Source organism: Phodopus roborovskii, unplaced genomic scaffold (assembly GCF_943737965.1).
Source record: "Phodopus roborovskii unplaced genomic scaffold, PHOROB, whole genome shotgun sequence".
Lineage (NCBI taxonomy): Eukaryota > Metazoa > Chordata > Mammalia > Rodentia > Cricetidae > Phodopus > Phodopus roborovskii.
The window spans coordinates 170029-189527 of NW_026126411.1; the positions used below are offsets into that span (position 1 = coordinate 170029).

Below are 19499 nucleotides of genomic sequence, written 5' to 3' on the forward strand. Positions count from 1 at the left end.
TCCATTGGGATTACAAATTTAAAGGGAAAGTTGAGATATAAATCCCAGTCCCTCCTGTTTTTTATGTCTCATTGGGCACAGGGACCCTTAGATTAGTGGGGTCTACTGCTGTGTTTCTCATGGGGGGGTGTTCATTGCTTAGGGCTTCCTCCCAGTCTTAGGCATGCCTAGGTTCCCACCTACCATATGTCCATAGTGTTCATGTGCTTCCCAGAATAACACACCTACCATCCCGGCAAAGCTGGTGCTCTAGAACCTCCCTGTACCATGTCCACAGTCAGGAAGTTAAGGCAGCTTGGGAAGGTGACTGATACTCAGTTGGCCTGGCCACAGGGGTATTGTTATAATATTTAGGGGTTCAATCAATGGCATCCTTATACAGGAGACATGCAGAGGCTACTGATTCAGAGATGGGGTGTTAGGACAGGACATAATCTTTGTGATGTGAAGATGGCAGAGATGCCTGGTGAACACAGGTGACCCACAGATCTACTCTAGCTCCTACCCTGAGGGTTCCTGAATACACTCTGATTTTTGTCCTGTAAGTGCCATTTCAAACTTAGAACTTAAGAGAAGTAAGTTTGTGTGTGTATGTTTGCCATTTGTTACTGTGGTCTTGGGAGCTTCTAACATCCCCCAGGACCATGATAGTAATAACAACTGTCCTGTGTCTGCTTACCAGGAACTATGCTTGTTGAGGAGCCCAAGGGACCAGGGAGAGTGGGGTTCTAGCTTCTGGCTGCTGTTCTTAGTTGTAGTTTAATTGTTTGGTTCTGGGGGTGGATCCCAGGGCCTCCTACATACCTGAAGACCCTCTGTCACTGACCTCTGCCTTTTGTGTCTTCTTTGTGGAATTGCCTATTATAACCACTTCTCTACTCTGTTCGATCTTGGTTCTTACCTCTTTCTTACCTCTGCTAGGTTTGCTCCTGGGGCTCTGGCATGAGAGCCACTGAAACCTTTGTGGAACTAAAGGTGACAAACAGAGGACACCTAGATTTTCTGGTGATTGCTTTTTGCTTTCTGGACATTTCTGTCCCAAGTTTCCAGAGATGAGCAGAGTATACACATGATGAGCAAGTACACGGGGCATCCTGTCTGCTAGGCTGGGAGATGTCATGCAGGGACCGGACCAGCTTCCAGCCTCTGTGCAGTGGGCAGGAAAGGAGAGGCATATGGCCTATTATACTGAGAATTAACTGCACCTGTGATAACACCTTATCTCAAACATCCTTCTTCCTTGGTCTTGTTATATTTCCAGGGTTGTTAGTGAAGGTCCCTTGTATAACAACTAACTCTTTATTTCCATTGCTGTCCCTCTACTCTGAGGAGGGAGACACCATTTAGACATCTTCCCTGTGGAAATATTAATGGACAGGAAACAGGAAGTCCGTGGAGCACCCACCATCGCCATGTTTCCTTCTCCCCCAGTTCTGTCCTTTTCCCTAGGATAAAAAGTGAGGATTTAGTGTTTTTTTGTTTTGTTTGTTTTTGTTTTTTTAATAGAGGAACTCTACATCTATGCCATCCTTCTCTGCCCTAGGGCCTGTCTAGTGGCTCTGTAGGTCTGGCTCATCCTTTGCTGTTGGATCTCTGGGTACCACATCTGCTCATTTTTTCCATCTTCCAGCCATGGCTATAGGGAATGTACCAGGCCTAGGACTCTTCCAGGAGTCTACTGTGAATAAGGTTTCCTGCCAGGCTCCTGCTCTATAGAAGTGAGGATAATGTGCTGAGTCCGCCAATGCTCCCAGGGTGAGCTGTATGCCACCACGTCTCTCACCAGTCCTTAGGGACATGCTCTTTAAAAGTAGCAGTGAGTGAGCATGATTCCAACGTGTCTCCTGCCAAAGGCCTGGGTGAGTGAGTCATCTTGGCTGGCTCTGTGCTGGCCTGAAGTGGTACAGAAAGTCTTTCATTAGTGATGGGAGAGCAGTCCCTCAGGGAGGATCTGGATGAAGAGGAACAGAACACCTTTGTTTGGAGGACTGTCAGAGTATCATCAGGATGTGACATCAAGGGAAATCTCAGGGGCATCATTTTAGCAGCTCAAGTGTTGGGTTCTCAGGTAAGGCAATACTCAGGTAGCTGGGTCTTCCAGCATGTGTCCACCCATTTATGGAGCATCATTACTGAGTCAGTCTGAGGATCAAAAAGATCAAAAAGATCATCCTTGCAGCTCTCTCGGGGAGACAGTAGGCAGCCTTTGAGTTAGCAATATTTCCTCTGGAATAATATCCAAGATGGGGTGGGCGGGATGTAGCTCAGTTGGTAGAGTGGATACCCAGCATGCACATGCCCTGGGTTCAAGCCCCACCACTGTATAAACCAAGTATTGTGGTGTAAACCTGTAATCCCAGCACTCAAAGTGGAGGCAGGTGGATCAGATGTCCAATATTGTCCTTGGCTGCACTGTGAGTTCAAGGGCATACTGGGCTACATCAGAGTTTGCCTTAAAAATAAATTATAATAGTCACAGGTGATGAGTTTGTAACATGGGACAAATTCTGTGACCAGAAGGTCATGTGTCTTACCTCATTTATTACTTCCCAGCTTATAATAACCATTTTCATTCATGTTACGGGATTTCCCACTCGGTTCTGCAACTGCCTTGCCCCAAATGAACACTCAGAGACATATATTATTTATAATACTGATGGCCATTGACTAGGCTTCTTATTGGCTAGCTCTGCCTTATTAACCCATTTCTATTAATCTATGTATTTTCACCAGCTTTTGGCTTGCCAGAGACCGCCTGTCGCATCCTCTCTTCCTGGGGTTCACATCCCTACCCCTGTCTGCCTACACTTCCCAGAATCCTCCGGTAGCCCTGCCTATCCTTCCTACCTGGCCACTAGCTACACAGTGTTTTATTCATCAACCAATAAGAGAAACATTGTACAGTAGGACTTCCCCCATCACACTCATTTGTTGCTGCTTGTTCTAGTATGGTTTGTTTGACAAGGTACCTTTCACGTGTCCCAAGAATTCCAGTGATCCAGTGTTCTTTTACAAAGCCAGCTGGGCTTTTTTTTCCCCTCTCACCTCATTCCCAGCCAATGTTTTTGTGTTGAGAGGGATAGGGCCTATTCTTTCTGGGAGACCTGGTGTTTGAGGAATCCCAGTGTTTTTATTCAACTATTTAGCCTTTACTGCAGTGGACCAGATTTCCAGTTCCCTCCCTCTCCATATTCCTTTTCTTGGGCCATAGCATAGAGGCCTGATAGTGATTCCATCTTCTTTTTTCCCTCTTTATTATACTGAATACTTTTTTCCCCTTAAGAGTTGCTACATGCAGAGATAGAGAGATAGCTCAGCAGTTAACAGCACTGGGTTCTGAGTTCAATTCCCAGCAACTACTTGAGATTGAAGCTCTCTCTGGCATGCATGTAGACAGAGCACTCATACCTACATAAAGAGTTGCTAGGCTGGGTGCTGGTGGCACATGCCTTTAATCCCAGCATTCGGGAGGCAGAGGCAGGCAGATCTCTATGAGTTTGAGACCAGCCTGGTCTACAGAGAGAGAGTACCAGGATGGCCTCCAAGACAATACAGAGAAACCCTGTCTCGAACCCCCCTCACCCCAAAACAAAAAGAGTTGCTATATGCTGAAACCCATCTTCAAGTGTGCTTCTTGGGGGCCTGGATCAACTCACCAGCTGCCACCTTCTGGGCAGTTAGGACCTGCATTAGGACCATACCTCCATCCTAAGTTGTGCAGATGTTCATCATAGCCCCTCTGAGCTTCTGTCTTCCATGTCCATATATTTCTACTTTGCTCCCCCACCCCCCAAAAGAATCCCACAAAACAAAATGCAAACAGCCTCATAGGTCCCTGTTTCAGCTGTTCATTGCTGGAGGATTCCCAGGTAGCTGTTTTCAGTTATCAGGCCACAGCAGACATCTTGGTTACATGCATCATGGCTTTCTGCACACTAAGGCCTGGCTTTCTGAGTCATCCCATAGAAAAGCAATCTCATACCTCAGCTTGAGTGGAATTTAGTTTAGCAAAGAACCAAGCGACAGAGATCATGTGTAAAGCCTTTGTAGGGTAAAAACTGCCATGAAGTCTAGGAAAATTTGTCTGTGTGTTCATAACTTTTCACCACATCTCTATTTCTGTAGTGTATTGGCACGCAGGTCACTCAGCCAACTGTCCTAGTGTAATCTTAGTTTAAGTCTTTCTCACAGGGGCACCGTTATGCAGAATTCAAAGGTAGAGTTACAAATACTACTATAAGGAGTAGTTTTTTCCCCTGCCAGCCTGGTTCCACCGCTGAGCCTGTTACTAATTTCTTATTGGCTAGTCTGTCTTAAATACTAACCCATTTCTATTAATATAAGTATTTCCACGTTGGTCTCATCTTACCAGAGAGAGGGCCCAGACCTCTGTTCTCTCAAGTCTCTACATCTTGACTCCTCCCTACTCCTTCCAAAATCCTCCTTGTCTCCTGGTCCCGCCTATCTTGCTTTCCTATTGGCCAACAGTGCTTTATTCATTAACCAATACGAGAAACATATTTATAGAATGACATCTCCCATCATCTCCTCTTTTCTGTCTAAAATAAAAAGAAGGGTTTTACCCTCAGCATAACAAAATATATCACACAACAGTTAACAAATAAGGATCACAATTAACAATATTTAGTCCATTAACATTTAGCAAGATTTAAATAAAATATTCAATCATCTATCCTATCTTTATGAGTCTAAAGTCCTATATGTAACTTATCTTTAATTCTAACTAAGGAAAACTATAACCATAACTATCTGTCTTCAACTCCATCAAAGACCACAGAAGGAAAATATATAAACTCTAGAAATGACAGAGACATCTTGCCTTGTCAGTCACCTGAAGTTCTTCTGTAATCTTCCATCTTCAGCCTATAGGCCATAGTGCGTCTGGCAGACTCTTCAGCAAAGCAGGAAACTTTAAACTGTATTGGCAGTTTGTCAGTCACTTTTCTTTGTGTCCTGCAGACTGTCTGGCAGACTCTTCCATGAAGCAGGAACCCTGTAGCAATGTCCATCTTGTATCAGCAGTCACTTTCCTGTGGGTCCTGCATGTCCAATTTATACAGCATAAAGTCAAATAGTCCAGGTGAGAGCAGTATCTTATCCAAATGACTAGTCTTGCCATATTGGAAGTAAACTTCATAACTTATTTCTTCAATGTCCATCTTCCTTTATGGTGTAGATGGTATTGCCAGGAGCAGTTTTTGCCTCACTGTTAAGAAAAACCCTAAACCATTTTAAATGCCATATTCTGTAGGTCTTTGAAAGGTTTGAAGAATGCCTATTCATCTCAAATACATCTAGAAAACCTAACTAACCTAACTATAAGTTTTGACTATTATAGGTAATTATCTATAATCTGTACTAAATTATACATTTTTTAAATGAGCTATATAAACACAATATCTAAACAGGAGGAGAAATACACATATCACAAAATGGACCTTACATTTGTATCAATAAATGAAAATCAATTCCAAACAAAGTATCCATTTCTATATCATAATCCCCTTTTTACCTTTTAAAAAAATTGGTTGTGGTCATTAACCATTTATAATGAACTCCACTTAAATGAAAACAAACATTTATAGACAATATTTGGAAATTTGGGTATTGTTCTTTCCAAACTGCTTCCTGCTGGTAGGGGGCGCTGTCATGGAGATCCTAAGAAGATGCAGAAATTCTGGCTGCAGGGGTCTGCAAGGCTGTTTTGAGTGTTGAATCACCTGGGACTGTTTCAGGGGGTCTTGCTTGATCAAACTATGTTAATCTGGAAGGAATCCACACAGCTTTTCATTTTCTGTGGAAACAAAAATAGAAATCCTTTTCCCCAGTAACCTGTCCTTGGACTTAAATTTTGAAGTCAAAGCATTTTTAAAATATATAATTTTAATTAATCTAGCAGTATTTCTTTTAACAGTTGTTATTTCCTCAGCAGTCAAACAATGTAAAGATAACATAACAGCATATAGCATCCAGACTCTTTTTGTGCTTTCTATCTTTATGTGGCTTTTTTATTACTCTATTTCTTCTACTTCTAGTTTTTTCATTTTTTTTTTTTAGACAAGGTTTCTCTGTGTAACTTTTATCTGTCCTGGAATTAACTCTGTATACCAGATTTACTTTGAAATCACAGAGATCTGCTTGCCTCTGTCTCCTGAGTGCTGGAATTAAAGGCGTGTGCCACCACACCCAGCTACTCTCTTTCTTTTTATTATTCCTTTTTAAACCATTTTATCCTGTTTCTTTTTCTCTCCCAAGCCTAAGTATATTTTAAAACACACTATAATCCTTTAGAGGTTTTTCTTAATGTGAATCTGTTTTTACTGTAAATCTTTATCTTTTTGTAGCCACAGGGCTTTTATCTGGTAAACAACAACATTGCTAAAATGAAAGCCACAGCTATATTAGCCACAGTCTATCAAAGATGCCGGCAGGTTCTTTTACCACCAGAACTGAGAGCTATGCTCAATGCCTTGGTCTGTGCTGCCATCCAGCAGCATGTTGCCGGCTTGGAGATGTGGTCACTGCCATTGCCAGCTCTCATACACACCAATGAATTGTTAGCAGAGCTCTTTAAATGCCTTGCGGTATTTTAACGCTTATGCTGAGTCAGGAAATCTCCCTTAAAGGAGCCACACAAATCTCTGCTTGTCTCTAGCAGAGCAGAGCCCAACTGAGAAAGATGCAGCTACCAAGAAGCCTTGCTTGTCTCTGTTCTTTTGTTTCTCAAACCCTTTCTTAAGCTTTTGTTAAGTTTTAAGTGGAAGTTCTCAGGTCCACGTTTGGCGCAATTTTGTTAGAAGTAGTTTTTTTTCCCTGCTGGCCTAGACCCACAGCTGCACCAGTCCCAAATAACACATTGAGATGCTGTATTAGATATAAAGCTGTTGGCCTGTTACTAATTTCTTATCGGCTAGCTCTGTCTTAAATACTAACCCATTTCTATTAATATAAGTATTTCCACATGGTCTCATCTCACCAAAGAGAGGGTCCAGATCTCTGTTCTCTCATCTGTACATCTTGACTCCTCCCTACTCCTTCCAGAATCCTCCTTGTCTCCTGGTCCTGCCTATCTTGCTTTCCTATTGGCCAACAGTGCTTTATTCATTAACCAATATGAGAAACACATTTACAGAATAACAACTCCCATCATACTACATGAAAAAAAAAAGTAGCAGTCCCGCTATTAGTGCTCACAGCATGTAAATAGGATGTGATTTCTATTTATATTGAGTAAGTCAAATGCCTTCATGCGAACTCCATGAATGATCTGGTACCTAATACACTTGTATGTTTGTGTAGTGATGTGGCACATGGTTAAAAATATCCTCCATCCACTAAATTATTTGATCTTCAAATTCTGTGCTTAAGGGGAAAATGGCTTAGATTTGCACATGAGTGGATCACATTATAATTACTGCATCTTAGGGCTATAAAGAACAAATAAGATAATCCATGGAATATGCTAAAATTTCAAATCGTCAACAGTATGCTCCTGTCACCAACACTACCATCATTGCCATCATCATCATCATCATGGCCATTCATGTGTTACAAATCTCCCCTTCAGCTGGAACTTTGAACGTGCTGAAAATCCACAACAAAAGGAAAGACAGAAGCCAGCTTCTATACCCTCTATACTCTTGGTAGGAGAACTGTGTTGTTGTTTTTTTTTTTTTTCCCCAAACTGAACTGAAAGTGGTTCTTAGAATAACTTAGAATGAATACCAAGCGACAACAGTTAGGACTGAGCGTGCTGATGGAGCAATAGTCAGTACACGAAGGAATAAAAAACACATAGTCCTTGGATTCCATGATCAGGAAGTTCAAAGTCCAGCTCCTGGGAACTTCAGAAGCACAGCAAGCTGACGAAGTTGTGGTCAGCACAGGACAACAGGTTTCAATGTGCACAGTGCTCCCAGCATGCCTTTTGATTTCCTGGTATTTTCCAGGCATGATTTCATTTATCTTTGCAACCCTGTATTAGTGATTTTTCTATTGTGTGATAAAACACCACAAATGAGGCAACTTATAGAATAAAGCGTTTATTTGGGCTTACAGTTCTGGGGGATAAGTGTCCTGGATGTCAGGGTGCAGGCGTGGTGTTTGGAGCTGGAAGCTGAGAGATGACAACGGGAACCAGCAGGAAACAGGGAGTAAACTGGGAGCTCAAAGCCTGTCCCCAGTGGCATAATTCTTTCAGGGAGATGACTTCATGCAATCCTCCCCAAACAGTGTTACCAGTATTAGTGTCCCAATGTCTAAAGCTCTGGAAGGGATATCATCTAAAACTACCAAAGTCTACCCTGTTCAAATTTTAAAATGTTTCTTATAGACAAGTCAACAGTATCCAGCACTCTTCACAATGAGAAGGCAGCCACTGCTGCATGGCTAAGTACAGAATGGAGAAGCTGATGTTGATTGGCGTGGTTTTCACGTGCTCCAGGCTCAGTAGAAAACTGTAGGCACTGCAGCTGTAATTTTGGACAAGCTGTAAGGAACTGTTTTGGAAGTACATGGTAGCTCTGCAGCTGTCGTGTCTCCATCCCTGGCTTAAAGAGATGGACTTGAAATTTTGAACTTTTGTTCTTGCGCTCACCACCATCATTACGGAGAGAGTAGAGGGTGGATGGGCAGATGGGAATGTTCATTAGAGATGATGGAGAATTACAAACCATGACAGTGTCAGATGGGTATCATGTTATATCCATGTGGCTAGACAAAAGTAAACTCACTGACTTGTTGCTGTCCAGACAAGTGGCAGTTTCAGAAGAAAAGCGGCAGGGCTTGGATCTTCTGGTGTTCCTGAAAGGACACTAGCACACTTGAACATATGACTCAGGAAGGCTTTGCCTTTCTCCCCAGTCCCTCTGCCCTGCTAAAAACACTGTTAGATTATATTCCTGAAGCTACACCCCATCAAGGTCTCTTTCCCCTTGGCCACTTCCTCTTTCTGATGACTACCAAGGTCCAGATATCAAAGTATTGAAATCCAGCAATAAAAAGTCCCCTCTGGCTCACCTAATTAACCTGCCAAATCAAAATTAGACACCTCATCCTAATGTGGGTTTGCCCTTGTACCTTTATAAATTACAGCATTTTCCTATGTGCCATGTCTGTGTCTCCTCTATTCAGAAGTATTCCTTTGTTAGTCCTCCAGGACAAATACCTCTGCCCCTTTCCCTGTTCCCTTCCCTTTCTCCCTTTTCCTCTATCTCCCATCTTTGTCCCTTATCCCTGCCCTGTGTACCTCAGGGCCAATCAATCTCCTTAGTGCTGAGAACTTGGTCTTGGGGTCCTGAGCTGATACTTTCCCTTTCAGTCCCAACCCCAGCAACTCAGAATGTGATATTTTTTTCTCGAACAAATGCAACATACATAATCAGTACCAGTGTTACTTCAGTATGAGTAATGTTTTCATAAAAGAGGAAATATGCACACAGACATGTACACAAGGAGAGGATTATGGACTGAAGGACTCATTAGACTGGCTTTCAGGGTATGGTCTGGGTAGTGGAGCTGTGGCTGTCTCACAATGGAAAGGCAAGGATGGAAAGCCCGGGAATCTGGTAATTGTTCAGTCTGGGAGGTTGGGTATCTCTTCAGCCACTATCTGTTGATGAAGCCCTGGAGGATTCCTGCAGAACTTGGAGTTTTTTCAGTCTGCATAGGAATCCTGACAATGTTTGAGTTAATACAGGCCACAACAGAATACATGAGCTTGTCGACGAGAGTGAGGGTAAGCGGGCAGAAAGCAAGCCTCCTTCTATGTCATCTCAGCTGCCATCAGACAGTGTGGTTCAGGTTAGAATGGATTTCACTTCTTCAAATGATCTGATTAAGAAAATCCCCAAGAGGAGTGGTTCAGCAACATGCCTTTCAGTTGATTTCAGATGTAGTCAATTTGACAGCTAAGATTAGCCATCACATACATTCTCTCCAAAAAGCTCAAAGGAATCAGTGCCTGAGCTCCCTCAACACATGGATCTAGGACTTTAGCCTCCAGATCTGTGAGACATTGCATTTCTGTGGTTTAAGCTGGCTAGCATCCAGTGTTTTGTTACAGCACTCTGGAGGACCAGTTCAAAGGTACTACAGTAATACAAAGGAGGTAGACATTTCTAGACAAGACTTCAGGTGGCAAGAGAAGGCAGCTGTGTAGAACATGTCCAGGCAACTTTTCTATGACCAAAGTTTCTCTTAGATCTGGTCCTACGACGAGCTCTACCATCATGTACAGTAGGCATCAGGAACAGCCCACCAAGTTCTGAGAATGAACAAGAGAGGGACTTGGCAGATGGAATCTTAAGAAAAAACATATGGTAGCATCCGATCCTCTGGACTATTTGAAAGGCATATTGCTGCCAGACCTAAGTCCACAGGAATGTTATAGCAAGTCTGAAGAATTGTAGCTGCAAAGGAAATTAGGCAAACTTTAGCTTCTTTATGCTACCTTTTGCCTTGCCCCTTTCCCCTTAGCCTTCAGATGATCAAAAGTAGTTCAATGATCTAATTCACACACATACCAGGCTCCAGGGGAGGGGTAAGATTAGATTATTGTCCTCAAATGCTTCTAACATAGCTAGGAAATGAAGTGTCTGTTAATTTTTTTGTTGTTGTTGTTGTTGCTATAACAAAATACCTGAGGCTGGGTGAATGATAAGACATTAATTTATCTGGCTCACAAGATTGGTCATTGAACTTCATGGTGCTAGACTGCTGTTAGTATTCTGGGAAGAACTCTTGGCTGCCCTTCAACATGAAAGAGGGGAAGAAAGGACATGTAAGAATCCCAGCACCCACATGGCAGCTAACAACTGTCTCTAACTCCAGTTCTAGGAGATCTGATACTCTCATACAGATATACATGCAGGTAAAACACCAATGCAAATGAAATAAAAATAAATATTAAAAAAAAAGAAAATGTGTCGGCTAGATTATCAGGGACTTGGAGAGAGCATGATTGAAAAATTGGAGAGAAAGACATCTGGGGAGGAAGTATGTGGATAGATCTCTCCACATGGGCAAAGGGTGTGAAGATACTTATTTTCCATGTAAATGCTAATCACAAGGTGGCTTCAGCTGAGGAGGAGGTCAGTAATCAGGAAGAGAGAATGATCTGTTCTGTGGACACATTTTCCCTGTCATTGCCCAATGAACATGTTTGGGCATACATAAATATATATAAAGCCAATATTTGCATTTTCTATTTCATTATGTGATATAATGTTGTAAATGTGTATATTGTCACATTTAAGTTATGAGACACTAAGGGACATCGTGACCCATTCTAAAATATGTAATATGTTTGCAGTTGTGCATGGGACAGTTATATCATGTTAGATAGAATTATGACCTGGTTATTGTTTTCTTTTGTAAATTAAGCGTAACATAAGGAGGTAGGATTATGTGTCAAATTGATAAGGGTGAACTTGTGATGGATAAACTTGGTTTTCAAGGAGACGGAGAGCAGCATTTTCAACTTGACTGCCTTTGAAATAAACTAAACCCCAGGCTGCTGGGTGCTCTACTGACCTACTGATGGATTTTCTTTCTTTTCCTTCCTTTTTTTTTTTTTTTTTTTTTTTTTTTTTGAGACAGGGTTTCTTTGTATTTCTTTGGAGCCTGTCCTGGAACTCACTTCACTCTCTAGACCAGGCTTGCCTAGAACTCATAGGCCAGCCCTTCCCAAGTGCTGGGATTAAAGGCGTGTGCTACCAATGCCTGGCTCCCTTTCTTCCTTTTTGAGACAGGATTTCACTATGTAGCTCTGGTTGTCCTGAATCTCCCTATGTAGACTGGGCTTGCTTGGCCTCAAACTCAGAGATAGACTGCCTCTGCCTCCCAAGTGCTGGGATTACAGTTGGGCTCCACCATGCCCAACATTTGAAGCACCCTGAATCTGGGCCACACCTGCTGCTGATAGCTCATATAATATGACATAGAAGAAAGAAACTTTGCTTTTTGCCTGCTCACTGTCTCTGGAAAGTTCATTTCTCTTGTTGCTGGAGGCTGTAAGTCTAGCCTCCCCAAGTCCCAACAAAGACCAAAAGCCAGGAAGCCTTCAGAACTGCAGCAACAGATTGAAACTGCAGAGGCATGCAGCCCTGTGGACTGAACAACTACTGGATTCTTAGCCATTCTACCATGAGACCACACCCATGCCTAAAATTAAATAGACACACATTCTGTTTTTCAGTTCTGGACATTTAGAGAAGTGTGACAGATATTCTTGATTGTTGGCTTGACTACATTTGGAATTAACTGGAATCTAGAAATAGAGGGCACACCTGTGAGGAATTTTTTTTTGGGGTGGGGGCTTGTTTTGAAGTGGGTGGGTCCAGATCTTTAAGGTAGGAAGGCATATGTCTTTGATCTGGATCTGGAGGCAGGAAGATACAACTTTAATCTGGGCCACACCTTCTGCTGGATGCTCTTTGCCTGCTTGCCCTCACATTGCTAGCACACGCATTCCATCGCTGGTATTAGAGCCTACTTCCCTGGGACTCCAGCATGCACTGAAGAGCAGAAGACACATAAGACACACAGCCACAAGGACTGAGCAGCTACTGGATTCTTGCACTTTCTCTTGAAGTATGTAAAGGAGAAGGGGGAGAGGCATATTTCATACATGTATATGAAACATATATGGAGAGGGATTCATTGCAGGAGTTCACATAGTCTAGAGAACCCTGACTGATACAGAGAACCCTTATGCATCCTGTGCACCCCCTCTCCCTTCTGGCTCCTCCTTTGTGAGGCTTGAGAGGCTGATTTACATTTTTGCTTCTAGTGCTTCAGGTTGATTTCCACATCAAAGACATCGCACCTTTTAAATTGAGTTGGGAAATGTTCCTTTTCTAGCCCCTAAAAGTGTCTGGGGGAAGTTTGAAATCATTTTTCTTTAATGTCTGATTAATTTAAAACGTGAGTGTGAGAAACAGCCAGGGCTTAGGCTACTTTTTTTTTTTTTTTTTGAAAGAGATTTCTGCCTCCTGGCCAATTTTAAAAAGCATGGCTTTATTTTGATTTTCCAATTTAGATACATTTACGTATTTTTGTGTCCGTGTACGCCGTGTGTAGGCTTGCTTGTGACACAGATTATGTGTGGAGGTCAGAGGACATGTAGGTTTCTGTTCTCTTCTACCACGTAGCTCCTGGGAATTGAACTTGGCCGCAAGGCTTAGCAGCAAGAGTCTCCACCCACAGAGCCAACTCACTGGGCCCAGATTGTTGTTTATCTTTTAAAGGAAATTGCTTATCTCCCAGGCTTCCCAGATTATGGACATGCAAGGTTCAGTGTAACTGGATTATGTTCCTGCACTCTAGTTTTCTTTTTCCCTGATGAAGCTTGGTTTTCCTCACTGAAGGAAGGTAGGAACCGGGTAGGACTTTCCGTCTTCGCCCCATCTTTATTTCAGCTGGGTTTTCTCCCTGATTTCCCCCACTTTAGACTTTTCCAAGCAGTTTCCCAGTCAGACTTCATCCTTGCCCCGCCCAGCCCCCAGCTGCCAGGCCCCGCCCCCAGGAGACCCGCCCTCCCCGAGGAACCGGAAGTGTGTTTCCGGAAGCCGGAAGCGAGCGAGCGGAGCGGACTCGGAGTCGCCGTGAGCTGCGTTCGAGGGTCGGGAAGCGCTGGCGATGGCGGAGAAGTTTGACCACCTGGAGGAGCACCTGGAGAAGTTCGTGGAGAACATTCGGCAGCTCGGCATCATCGTCAGCGACTTCCAGCCCAGCAGCCAGGCGGGGCTCAGCCAGAAACTGTGAGTGGCGGCGCGGCGGGCGAGCCGGGGTCCGCGCTGCTGTGCGGAGCCCCCGCCCGCGGCCCTGGGGACCCTGCTGGACCCATTGGGTTCATCCTGGGACTGCGGGACAGGGGCTCCATCCTGACTCCATATGGGTGGGTGTAGCTCCGCCCTGAATCCACTGGGAAGGAGGCTGGCATCACTGGGACCCTGCAGGCCAGGCTGTGACTACCCTGACACCACCGTACCCCACCCTGCCCCACCCCACCGCACCCCGCCCCATCCCACCGCACCCTGTCCCGCCTCACCGCGCCCCACCCCACTTCACCCCCATCCCACCCCATAGGAGCCCACCCCATCCCATCTAACCCACCACCCCAACCCACCCCATCCCACCCCATCCCACTCCACTGGGGAGGCTGACTCCACTCCTAGCCTAAGAGAACCATGCACCCGCTGCATAGGCGGGTGTGGAAGAAGACCACAGAGGGTTGATTTGATTTTTTTTTTTTTTTTTTTTTTTTTTTTTTTTTTAGCAATATCTTTGCTGGTCATGCAGCCAGGTTTTGGAATGGCGGACAGGAAAACACAAAATGTTCCAGAGAATACCTCACTGACGCCTAGGGGAAACACTCTCAGGCTTGGGGCGGTGAAGTGATGTTGGGTGGTTCTAGATTGTAGCTGAGGTTCAAACCGGGAGGGGTGGGTTTCTTCCTTGCAGACCACAGTGGGCGCTGTACTCAAAGCTGAAGCCAACAGCTCCCTGCTGCCTACCCCGAAATCCGTCTCAGCAGCATGTGTTCCAGAAACATGCCTTTGCCCTTTCTTTACCTTCATTCCAAGATTAGAAGGAAAATTATTAAGTTGAGGGCATTTGTCAAGTCCAAAGGGTGTCCCCAGAATCCTGTGAGCTGCCCAAGGTGAAGCCTGTTAAGGGGGCAGGGGTCTCCTAACTTCCCTCTGACGAAGCCACTGATCTTGGGGTAGAAAAGCTAACTTGAGGGCACAGGCACAGCAAGCAGTATTTAAGGTTCATCTAGCAGGCTGAAAGCCACCCCCAGCTGAGACTCATCCAGCTCAGTAGAAAGCCAAGGCCTGCCTCTAGTGTCTGCACCTGGAAATCTGCTGGAACCCCCACCCCCACGGTCTGCTAGCTGCAATGGGATACTGCCCTAGAAGTTATTCTTACCCACAGTTCAGTCTGTTAGAACCGAGTGCAAGGTTGTATCTAAAGCTGAGATGCTTACCCGAGTAGAGGGCAGTGGTATCTTGCACTCCTGCTCAGGGAGGCTTTGTGGGAGGCAAGCAAGCTGGAGCATTGTCTAAACCTGAGCCTGCTGAGACCCGCCTTACTGTTTTTCCCAGGACCCCATGTTTCTCATACCCAGCTGCCCCCTGGGTTATCCACCGCAGTGTCCCTGACCTTGCTGTTTTAACCACCACAGTGTGAAAACCAGTGGCCAGTGCTGTGTGTGGACTACGCTTGTTGTGTAATCTGAACTAACCACACACCCCACTCTGCCTTTTTCCCAGGAACTTTATTGTTACGGGCTTACAGGACATAGATAAGTGCAGACAGCAGCTGCATGATATCACCGTGCCTCTAGAAGTTTTTGAGTAAGTACCACTGTGGATCTCTGCCCGCTCTGAATCTGGGTTAGCTGTGCAAGTCAGTGTGCTGAGGGAGGCGTGGCCCTGGTGCTTTGGAACTGTGTGTGAGAGGAGCAGACAGGAATGCCTGTTTTCATGGGATGTAGTGGGGTTTAAAAAAGGCACTCCAGAGTTGTTGTTGGAAGCAGAGTCACATGAAAATGAGAAATTGAAAGCTTGTTAAATATATTAAAACAGGTTTCTGAGTTCAGTGGAGAAAAGCCCCAGGCCAAAGAAAAAGCTGGGCATTCATAAAGTAAAGAGCTGTGCCTGGGTGTGGTGGCACACAACTTTGATCCCAGCACTTAGGAGGAGGCCGCCGAGGCAGGCCGTTCTCATGAGTTTGAAGCCAGCCTGGTCGACAGAGTTTCAGGACAGCCAGGACTATATAAAACAAAACAAAACAAAACAGGAGTTGTGTGTGGGCTATATAATACAAAGAAAAGAAAAAGTGTACCTACAGACATCTGGAAAAAGCTTAGGAAGCTTCCTGTGGTGACCTGGGCCTGGGAGGTGGTCCCTCCTCTGTTGGGAGGAAGGAGAGGTAGCTATGGCTGGCCATCTTCCTACCGGAGTCCTGCAGACCTGTTGCAGTGGCCGGGAAGACAGTGAACTGCAAACTGCAAGGAGCAGGTGCCTTTGGTGTATTCACAGATGGGCTCTAAACACATTGTGGGAGGAATGCAGGCTCCCCTGGCCTTGATAGCACACACTTTGCTGGGCACATGGACTGTCCAGAGCAGGGATAAAATAAACTCAGCACTTCAGCCTAGTGTTGGCTCTGTATATCCACAGAGGTTGGGGTCAACTTCTGAGCCCCATTGTGGCTCCTCTGCTCCTCCCTTTAGCTTCCCCACGTAGCATGTCCTGAGCAGTGTCTGTCACAGTCCTGAGTGCCTGTATCACATTTAACTTGTTTATCATATAGGCTGCTAGAGGATCCAAAGTCTTTGTGTGTTCATTTGCTTCCTTCCTCCCTCCCTCCCTCCTTTCCTTCCTTCCTTCCTTCCTTCATTCCTTTATGAAAATGCATTGTGAATGGTGAGTGCTGACTATGTAAAGGGGCACAGCTTGTGATGCTTTCTGGGGTTCATAATGATTATTGATTCATGAACTGCTAGAAACAAAGGTGATTGCTTGGAGAAATTTGAGAATTTAAAAGAATCTGGTTTCTATACTGGCCCCATGAAGTCATCTCTACTGGATTGCGTGCGTGCGTGCTTCCAGAAAACTGAGGTTAGGTGGGTCAGCTGTGTGTTAACTGAGATTGAGATGTTGTTGTTTGCAGATACATTGATCAAGGTCGAAATCCCCAGCTCTACACCAAAGAGTGCCTGGAGAGGGCTCTTGCTAAAAATGAGCAAGTTAAGGGGAAGATTGACACAATGAAGGTAAGACAAAGGCAGTCATGTCTGTGTGCACCTACAAGAGCGCACCTAGCAAGCATGCAAACATGACTGATGGACTTTGCTGTTCTCTGTGGGCTGTTCATGGTGGCCACACAGTGGGGTTTCTGGCATGTGTAATAGTTCTGTTGAATGTCACTGAGCCACAGTCCATTGAAAAACACGGAAACAAATGAACAGTGATACATTTTGTCTTCTGATGTCCCTGGCCAGTGGGGCTTTCAGTGTGGCCTTCCTGTGGGTTCCCTTGGGTGACATCTAACATCGTGTGCCTGTTATTCTGTGTCCACCCTGACTGGAGGCCTTTTTTTCTATGCCAGTGGGCTGCAGGTGGAGGATTCTGGGAGGTTTATGTTGTCTCTAGTGTCTGGCCTCCAGGCCTAGAAACTCGGATGATACTCTCTGCAGCGAACTAGGCCACTTTGCCTCGATGAGATTTAGGGAGCTGTGTGTGGCCTTCAGTGAGAGCACTGTCTACTCGTGTTCTGGGCTCCCTGCTACCAGGCCCTGACTTGTGTCCTGTTCTCCTTTGCTGTTCATGTTCTGTTTGCACAGTGAGCCTTGCTGCCTCTCTCTCAGAGGCTCGCAGGTCTTCCTTTGAGTTTCTTCCCCCAGGCTGCTGGTTGGGCTGCCCATTTTTCTTTGTCTGCCCACTGTCCACTCTGCATGCTAGTTAAGTTCCCGTATCGTATGTCTGCCCCATGCTGCTCGCTATCTGCTTGGTGTCAGCCGGGCACACATGTGCTGGTGTGTGTCTGCTGTGTCCAGGTGTTCAGAAGGCTCTAGCTGAGTGGCAGCAGTGAGGATGGGCTCTGTCAGAAGTGGGGGTGGGTCCACTTAGCCTTGAGCCCATACTTGCTGGATGCCCAGCAGAAATCCCCTCTGTGGATACAGTGACTGACCCTTGGGGTGTAGGCTTCCGGTCCCACCAGCATCTTAGGCTCACTGCCTTGGGCTGTGCTTGAGTGCACTGTGCATTGATGGGTGCCCGTGTGGCTAATCTCCCTTTTGCACCCGAGGCACTTGGTGTCATCTTTCACCTGAGATCTGTGACAGTCTCAAGGTAGACTATTGTAGCTTTCATGTCCCTAGTGGCCGTCAGTTAAAACTTGTGGAAACCTTTTTCAGTTTTTGTAGTGAGGTAGCTCGTGTCTCTCTGGCTTTGGCCTTGTGGCCTGGAGAATAGAGGCTTGGGGTGCAGACACATTGGACAACTTCGAAGACTGGGATAGCACAGATGTTAGGGGATGAGTGACTGGAGACCCATGGTGTTTGCAGTAGATGACATGTTTCCTGCGTTTAGGAAAGCTTTAGGAGGTGTTTGCACATGTAGCCTCCTGTGATTCCAGTGAGTGACCGCTCCAGTGAGTGTTATTTAAACTTGGGATGTGAGTGTGGCCAGCAGAAGTAATCTCCACTGTAGGGGAGCTCCTGGCTGGAGGGAGGGAGTTGTCTTAAAGATATAGTTCCCTTTCAGAGAGCCGGTGCCCCTGTAACACCTTAGCTAAATGCAGTCAGTCTTGTAATTGGCTCCATCCCTTTGGGTGGCCCAGTTGAAATTGTGGGATCCTTGGAGGAGTCGTGCTGTCTATAACTTGGAATTTCCTTGACACAGCTATTTTTGTTTGTAGAAATTTAAAAGCCTGCTGATTCAGGAACTTTCTAAAGTGTTTCCAGAAGACATGGCCAAGTATCGGAGCATTCGGGGGGAAGATCACCCACCTTCCTAAGTGTGTGAAGACCCCACATCTCTTTAATTACCGGGACTGATTCAGTGAGATGCTGTGCCTGCCGATGCTGCCTTCCAGCCATGGGAACTGGCCTTGTCCCTACCTCCTCCCATTATTTGACCTTGTGGGACTCTGGGACTGGAGGAGTAGAGCTGTGCTCCAGATGTCCCCTGCAGCTCTCAGACCCTTGGGTGGTCCCTTCTTTCCCCTCTAGGGAAAACAGACAGGAAGACAGCCTTGCTGAAATGTGACGTGAGATTGGGATTCTACTTGATATTTTCTTTTTATGTACTCTGTTCTGTTACAGTGTTATAAGACAATACTGGGTTTTATATTTTACATTTTCAGATGTGGTGCATAAGAATGCAACTGTTTTCATGAGTCTCAACTAGACACAATAAAGTCTAAGTTTTACAAGGCTAATTTTGTGAAATTATTTATGCAGCATTTTTACAAGGTAGAACAGCATGTCATGGGAATAGTCAACTGCTTATTTCCTCGTGTTATGATATTCATAAAACATTGTTTTCTTCAGGCATGTAGGTAGGAAATGCTAAATCCAGCTCGTTGTCCCCTTTCCCACAGTCTGTTCCTTACAGGCGTGTGCTAAAGAACACAGACTTCTCACAGTATTGGAAAGTGCTGTAGTGTGTGGACAGACCACAGGGAGTGTGCTACAGCTTCTGCTTCCCTTCAGTGGATCTGGGGCAGGCCAAGGCGGGAAGGGGGTGGCAGGCAGTGCATCTGGCTGTGTTTTTAAGGCTAGCTGCTGGTTAACTAGCTCCCCCCCACCCCTTTGTGATGCTGGGACTGCTTAGTGGGAGGGATCTGTAACAGCACCACAGACCAGGCATTTAAAAAGTGGAGGTGTATTCCACAGCTTGTGAAGGCACAGACAGACTTGTGTTCTCAGTAGGGAAAGATAAAGAGCAGTGTCTTGATTGCCCATC

At 45.2% G+C, this 19499-nt stretch overlaps 1 protein-coding gene across 1 annotated transcript; it reads left to right on the plus strand.

Annotated features, from left to right (window-relative positions):
- The first annotated feature begins 13586 nt into the window (after positions 1 to 13586).
- Med10 (mediator complex subunit 10) lies at positions 13587 to 18968 on the plus strand. The gene is made up of 4 exons (XM_051182710.1): positions 13587 to 13781; positions 15297 to 15380; positions 16702 to 16804; positions 18451 to 18968. Exons 1-4 carry the CDS (start codon positions 13660 to 13662, stop codon positions 18547 to 18549), a joined length of 408 nt encoding a protein of 135 aa, XP_051038667.1. The 5' UTR covers positions 13587 to 13659; the 3' UTR covers positions 18550 to 18968.
- The last annotated feature ends 531 nt before the right edge of the window (positions 18969 to 19499 follow it).

Bases quoted from the DNA above. Each gene is read 5' to 3' on its own strand.
- Med10 (XM_051182710.1), top strand. From the start codon at position 13,660: ATGGCGGAGAAGTTTGACCACCTGGAGGAGCACCTGGAGAAGTTCGTG. The intron at 15,381-16,701 runs GTAAGTACCACT...TGTTGTTTGCAG, and splicing joins GTGCCTCTAGAAGTTTTTGA to ATACATTGATCAAGGTCGAA. The intron at 16,805-18,450 runs GTAAGACAAAGG...TTTTGTTTGTAG, and splicing joins GGAAGATTGACACAATGAAG to AAATTTAAAAGCCTGCTGAT.